At 45.3% G+C, this 6,883-nt stretch overlaps 1 protein-coding gene across 1 annotated transcript; it reads right to left on the bottom strand.

The window, feature by feature from the left end:
* Window positions 1-840: 840 nt before the first annotated feature.
* LOC100191247 (Reticulon-like protein B17) lies at window positions 841-4,062 on the bottom strand. The gene is made up of 8 exons (NM_001136681.1): window positions 3,384-4,062; window positions 3,128-3,278; window positions 2,956-3,030; window positions 2,734-2,875; window positions 2,575-2,644; window positions 2,427-2,492; window positions 2,205-2,327; window positions 841-1,246 (listed from the first exon to the last, which is right to left on the bottom strand). The coding sequence occupies exons 1-8, from the start codon at window positions 3,967-3,969 to the stop codon at window positions 1,140-1,142; spliced, it is 1,320 nt and encodes a 439-aa protein (NP_001130153.1). The 5' UTR covers window positions 3,970-4,062; the 3' UTR covers window positions 841-1,139.
* Window positions 4,063-6,883: the final 2,821 nt, after the last annotated feature.

Below are 6,883 nucleotides of genomic sequence, written 5' to 3'. Positions count from 1 at the left end.
CACATGTTATTAACGAAATCGAACTAAACAATAATACACTAACTAAACATGTTTTTAATCGTGTTTTGAAATGCATAAACCCTCCACAAAACCCTAACCAACCAAACATAACAATTAAATACCCTAATCAAACAAATATACTAGTCATGAAAAACATATTAATTTTGTCGACAAATGAATAATGGCCGTCGAAAATAAGGAATAAAACAGGCAAAAAATTTTAACCCCTCGGTATGGGGCGGTGGCCGACCGGAGGATGGATTGAGGCCGAGTTGACCGGTGTAGAGCGATCAGCGACCGACGACGGTGGTGGGCAAGGACGTCACCGAAGGAGGGGCGACATGGGGCGGGGCTAGGTCACTGGGGCGGCGTGGGGGTGGGACGTCGAGGTGGCACGGGCGGCTCGTCAACACGGGTTCGAGGGTGCTGGGGCGGCGGGGGGGGGGGGGGGGGGGGGGCTAGTGGGGCGTGCACACAGGAACATAGAGAGGAGGAAGAGAGAAGAGAAAGGGAGAAACAACGGTATAAACCATTTATTTTCAGCGTTTAGGGCCGCCGAAAATAACCGCTATTGTCGGTGGCCAGAGAACACCATCGAAAATAACAGCGGTCGCCGAAAATAATTGTACCTACTGTTGTGGTGTGAATGAATCGGACACCCGCTATATTTATTAAATAGAATTGACCCAGAAACTGACTAATAATTAACCGACCAACTGAGCCAATTGGAGTTGGAGCCAATTCGATCAGTACCGACCGCCCGCGCCGCTATGTCACCGGTTGTCCGTTGATACAGCCTTATGCAATATGCAAAAAATACATCTTAGCTAGTAGACCACTAGACAGAACTAAATGAATATTATTGCACAGAAATAGTAGCAGCACTGTGGAATAATACATCATTTAGGAATGCACTCTGGGAATCATACATCATTTAGGACTGCATAGTACTGAAAACTTTGGTTATCCATCTCCATTGTTTGCAAAGGCTCCCTTATGCAACGTACAGAAAATACATCTTAGCTAGTAGGACCACTAGACATGGAACTAACTGAATATTATTGTACAGAAATAGTAGCAGTACTTGTGGCTGCACTCTGACAACCCTACATCATTAGGACCGCATAGTACTGAAAATTTTAGCTATCCATCTCCATTGTCTGCCCCTGCTCATCTCGGTAACTTCCAACTTCTGCTGCCTTGTGGTGTTTCTTATTATAGCGCAGTATTACAAGTGAAACAAAGGCTGGACAAAAGATATACGTCCATGTTAATTTATTAAGAGAACAAATGATTCTTTTTACTTGAGTGCAGGGAAAGAGAATAACAACAACTGCTCTCATACTAAAAAGCAATCCATACATCATTTAGGAATCACAACGAACTGAAACAGATTTTAGGCCCCGTTTGGTGCTCCTTTATTAGGGTGTTCCGGTTCTGACTCCCAATTGTGCATCACAGTTTTTTACTGTAGGCTACACTGTAGCTGGGAGGAAACCGGCCGGGAGCCGCATATTTGGGGATTCTCCTGGCTCCGCCACATCGCTGCTATAGTAGAGTAGCCGGAGCCTAGAGAAACCGCTCGAAACAGGCGCTTAGTTGCACATGTTTCAAGTTCAATAGTGTTTATGTAATAAACAGCGCTACACCAATAACATTTTGGTCGTGCAATCCTGAAATTACACACTGACAACATAAAGTTTGGCAGATTGCTGAATTTGGCATCACAGTACATATTTTGAGCAAACTGTTCTAGTGAAGTGGCAAGGGCCCACTGTCCCTGTCACAAGTCTTTCTTTTCTTATCACAATTGGTTTGTGAGTCAAGTAGTATGGTTATTACATACCCAAATGACATTGTGTTCCCTATTTTAACTTTGCACCACAAGTGGACACTGCTGGTGTACATCGGCCATCAGCTTTAATCATCATAACTAAGGTGTAGCTTAAAGCCTTAAATGCCTTTTGAAACATGCAAATTATCTTAATTTAACAATTTCAAGCATCAACAGTTTTATACCCACACGTTAGCCTGAATTAAGCAGAAATCAGTTTTTCATGAAGATGCAAACTTCAACATTTTGCATGATATATATAATAACTCAATATTTGCACGTCTGAAAATTGTATCACCTAATAACTTGTAAATAGTAAAGGATATGTTTCATGGAAACTGCACATGTCAGCCAGATTAGTTAGAGATACCTGCCATGACGCGTGTCTTCACACTGAACATGTTCCAGAACATTGTTACTATAATAGCTGCAACAAGTTTTTTGCGTGGGCAAGACTTCCACGCTTCTAGAGCCTGATCTCTCAAAATCTCAACTGAGGTAACAGGAAAAAAAAGAGAGAGAGTATTCAGTCTTATGATGAGAAGGATTGCTAGAGAGAACAAAAGTGTCATTACTGGTAAGTGAATCACACCTCTTTTATGAATACGACTTGAATAACAGCTATATAGCTTTGGGACTGTAAAACTGATGAAAAATCCTGCAGTTTGCAGCAAACACAACATTATATTACAAAAGTCATGGCAAGACTGTTTGCTTGTACCTTGTGCATTCGATTATACCTGCAGCTAAAAGCCTCCACACTGTAACAAGGCCCCCATATTTAGCACCGAACAGAAGTAAAGGCAATACCTGAAATTCAAGCAAACACAGGCTCCTAAAATTATTAAGAAAAATGTCTCTTGCAGTGCTGCCAGATCTGAACCAAATTTGGAGCTCACTTTGAGAGTCATTGAAGGTTCACCAGAGAAAATCACTTGCGCCGTCGATATCATGGAGTTTGCAAACGGAAGCACAGCTTGAGAAGCACGAAGCATGTCTTCTTCAGTCAACCGGAACCTTCTCTCATTCTCCACCTGCGGCCTGCCCAATTGCAAACTCATATTACCTCTGGTTCAATCATCTTTTGGACAAGTCAAAATTCAAATATAATCAAATCATACCTCTGAGGAACAGAATCTTTGAAGAAAGCTAAGCCTAAGATCATAACGCCGAGGTGACAGAGAGCTGAGATTGGGCTGCAAATCATCACCCAAAGCCAGGTACCAGATTACAACGAAGATACATAGGTGAACCAATAACTTTCGGGTAAATTGAATATCGAAATTCGCATGCCTGAAGGTGACGTCTCTTGACAATGAGCATGAGAAGAACATCGATCCAAATCCGAACCAAAGTGCTGATTTAGCCATATTCCTCCACATCACCAATTCAACGATCCTTTCCCAGAGACCTTCCAAGTCAGATTGCTCCAGGAAGTCAGTTCCTACGTGCCAAAAGAGGAACAATCACAGTGGAATCCTTAGCAAAATTGAAGCAGACATCCCAAAGGCTATAGCCATCACGAGCAGGCCGAGACACCATTGCTCACCGCAGGTAGCAGCAGGACAAGCCGGGACCACAGCCATGGTTATATCCTCCTCGTTCAGCGCCGCCTCTGCCTTGTCGGCAGCCGCTGCAGCTTTCGGCGCAGCCCTTGTGGACTTCCTCCTGCGGGCCCTCCTGCCGGCGTCCTCAACCGCCTCGACGTCCTTCTCCAGCCTCCGTCTCGCCCGTCGTGCATTCCTCGGGGACGCCAGAACGGGCGTCACACACTGCTCCGCGCCCCCGCGCCGCCTGCGCCTTGGAGGCGTGGGCGTCCCCGCCACCGCAACAATCTCCAGGCTCTCGTCCACGCTCGTCCCAGCTGCCCCACGCGTACTCGACCGGTGGCGGCGTGAGCTCGGGGGTGGCGGGGACAGCAGCAGCAGGTCGTGTAGAGAGTACCCGGACACCTGAACCGACGGCGGCGGCGAGGGTGTCCTCAGCCCCGGCCCCGCGGTTGATTGCTTCGGCTTCGGCTGCGGCGTCGCTGCAACCTCATCAGCTGGAGCTGGGCAGTGATGGTACGGCGGAGGAGGCAGATTGACGGCTGCTGCCGGCGCAGGGGAGGACGGTTCCGTGTCCATGGCTTCCATCTGTTCGACGATTTGGCTCGCTCAGTTCTTTGGGTTAGAGTCCTGGAGCTATTTGATTGTTTCGAATCGGTTCCTCGGGGATTACCCTTTATTTTGGAGATCAGAAAGCGAGTTGGGCCAGCGTGTCAGTGGTGCTCATGACAAATATAGCCGTTGGAGGAGAATGCGGCAGGGGTTTTCGATTTCCTGGTGGCTAACTGGCTTGTTGAGGGGATGAAAGTGGGGTCAGCCTGCAGTGGGTTAAGTTTGAATTCGATTGGTGGGACGGACAGGAGCAACGTCCTCTATATACATCCTCTATGGGGGTGTTTGAATGCACTACAACTAATAGTTAGTTGGCTAAAATTTGTTAGTGGAATTAGCTAGCTAATAAATAACTACCTAACTATTAACTAATTTACCAAAAATAGCTAATAGTTAAACTATTAGCTAGGGTGTTTAGATGTTTCAACTAATTTTAGCCACTAACTATTAGCTCTAGTGCATTCAAACACCCCATATATCCGTCTTTTACAGTCTTCTCTAAAAGATTTCATCTCCTATATCTACTTTCTCTCCAACAACGTCCTCTAAATCACGTCCTATATATGTAAATACCTATATTAAATACATTTTTAATTTTTGTACATACGTATTTGTCATACTCTCAAATGTATTTTACATATTTTAGTTTTATTAAACCGGTTGTTTAAAGTATTTAAATAGATAGAGAACCGTTTAGAGAAACTCTACATATAGAGGATCCAGCAACGTTCTCTAAATTTAGAGGACCGTTTAGAGGACGTTGCTGGAGGGAGTAGAGGACGTCCTCGTCCTCTAAATTTAGGGTACAGGACCCTTTAGAGGGTCTTGTTGGAGCCAGCCTTAGACTATGCGCAGCAACGAACTCTAAAGCAAACGCTATCCAGTAAAAAAATCTCGCAGCCATGCACTCCATCCAATACTCTAAAATTTAGAAAGAGCTAGGAAACCATTTTAAGGGTTAGTTTAGAAAATCAAATCCCCTTAACAAGTAAAATGTTTCCACCTTTAGACTGTTATAGGCAAGGTTATCTGCGAGTTGGTTATTCGTCATTGCAGACAAGCCATCCTTCTATAACAGCGTCACTGAAGCAATCTTTTGTACCTTTGGTAGTCCTGTTTCTTGCAATGGACTCAAGGCTTTCAGCGGCTCCACTGCTATCTTTGGTTTTGGCTCTTTGGCCGATTCTGTCTTAGCTTCGGCAGGAGCAGGGTAACTTGACTCAAGCAGAAGACCCTTCAACAGGCCTCAGCTCTTCGGCTGTCTCAACGCATTTGGGGCGATGTGTCAAAACTTTAACCTTTTTCGGCTTTGGCGTAGTAGAAATCACCGAAGCAGCAGCTCTTCTTTTCTTTCCTTGCTTTCGTGAAGGATAGCAGTAATCTGGGTATACGAACCCAATAACATCAAAAACCATATTCAACCTTTTCTTGCCTCGGCCTGCGAAGGCCACTGTCATGGCATCATCTTCGGCCCTTGAGTAGGCACCAAGCAATTCATCGCTGGTTGCGTCAATGGCATCTAGCCAGTCGTCGTTTGGCTCATCAAATTGGCTCATGTATTTGAATGTATATTTCAAGTAAATCAAGCCACCTTGGCTAGACCCAACAGCAGCCTCCTTCGGCATTTCCCACCCACTCCCGAGTGGCCACACTTTGTAGACAATGTGCTCCTAGACTAAATCTCTGGTGCCTATGTAAGTACATACTGTGTTATAAGCAGCTTGGCACGCTTGTATGTCGTTCCTAAGGGCAAGGGATGGTCTTCTAATGCCGAAGTGAAACCATATAGACGTTGGATAATCCCCTTGATATCTTCTCTCTCAACCAGATAATTCTTCACATAGAACCATTCTTGCATCCAGGCTCCCGTCCATCTCTTGCGGAATGTTGGAACTGAAAGAGCTAGGAAACCATATTAAGGGTTAGTTTGGAAAATCAAATCCCCTTAACAAGTAAAAGTGTTCCCACCTTCAGACTGTTATAGGCAAGGCTATCTGCGAGTTGGTTCTTCGTCATTGCAGACAAGCCATCCTTCTATAACAGTGTCACTAAAGCAATCTTTTGTACCTTCGGTAGTCCTGTTTCTTGCAATGGACTCAAGGCTTTCAGCTGCTCCGCTGCTATCTTTGGTTTTGGCTCTTTAGCCGATTCTGTCTTAGCTTCGGCAGGAGCAGGGTAACTTGACTCAAAAGCAGAAGACCCTTCAACAGGCCTCGGCTCTTCGGCTGTCTCAACGCATTTGGGGCGATGTGTAAAAACTTTAACCTTTTTCGGCTTCAGCGTAGTAGAAATCACCGAAGCAGCAGCTCTTCTTTTCTTTCCTTGCTTTCGTGAAGGATAGCAGTAATCTGGATATACGAAACCAATAACATCAAAAACCATATTCAACCTTTTCTTGCCTCGACCTCCGAAGGCCGCTGTCATGGCATCATCTTCGGCCCTTGAATAGGCACCAAGCAATTCATCGCTGGTTGTGTCAATGACATCTAGCCAGTCGTCGTTTGGCTCATCAAATTGGCTCCTGTATTTGAATGTATATTTCAAGTAAATCAAGCCACCTTGGCTAGACCCAGCAGCAGCCTCCTTCGGCATTTCCCACCCACTCCCGAGTGGCCATACTTTGTAGGCAATGTGCTTCTAGACTAAGTCACTAGTGCGTATGTAAGTACATACTGTGTTATAAGCAGCTTGGCACGCTTGTATGTCGTTCCTAAGGGTAAGGGATGGTCTCCTAATGCCGAAGTGAAACCATATAGACGTTGGATAATCCCCTTGATGTCTTCTCTCTCAACCAGATAATTCTTCACATAGAACCATTCTTGCTTCTAGGCTCCCGGCCATCTCTTGCGGAATGTTGGAACTGGCTTGCTTACCTCAAAGCGGGTTACGA

The sequence above is a fragment of the Zea mays genome, chromosome 4 (genome assembly GCF_902167145.1).
Source record: "Zea mays cultivar B73 chromosome 4, Zm-B73-REFERENCE-NAM-5.0, whole genome shotgun sequence".
In the NCBI taxonomy this organism is placed as follows: domain Eukaryota; kingdom Viridiplantae; phylum Streptophyta; class Magnoliopsida; order Poales; family Poaceae; genus Zea; species Zea mays.
This window is presented reverse-complemented; position numbering and strand designations above follow the sequence as displayed.

Bases quoted from the DNA above. Each gene is read 5' to 3' on its own strand.
- LOC100191247 (NM_001136681.1), bottom strand. From the start codon at position 3,969: ATGGAAGCCATGGACACGGAACCGTCCTCCCCTGCGCCGGCAGCAGCC. The intron at 3,279-3,383 runs GTGAGCAATGGT...TTTGGCACGTAG, and splicing joins TTGTCCTGCTGCTACCTGCG to GAACTGACTTCCTGGAGCAA. The intron at 1,247-2,204 runs GTATCTCTAACT...TCTTTTGTCCAG, and splicing joins GAAGACACGCGTCATGGCAG to CCTTTGTTTCACTTGTAATA.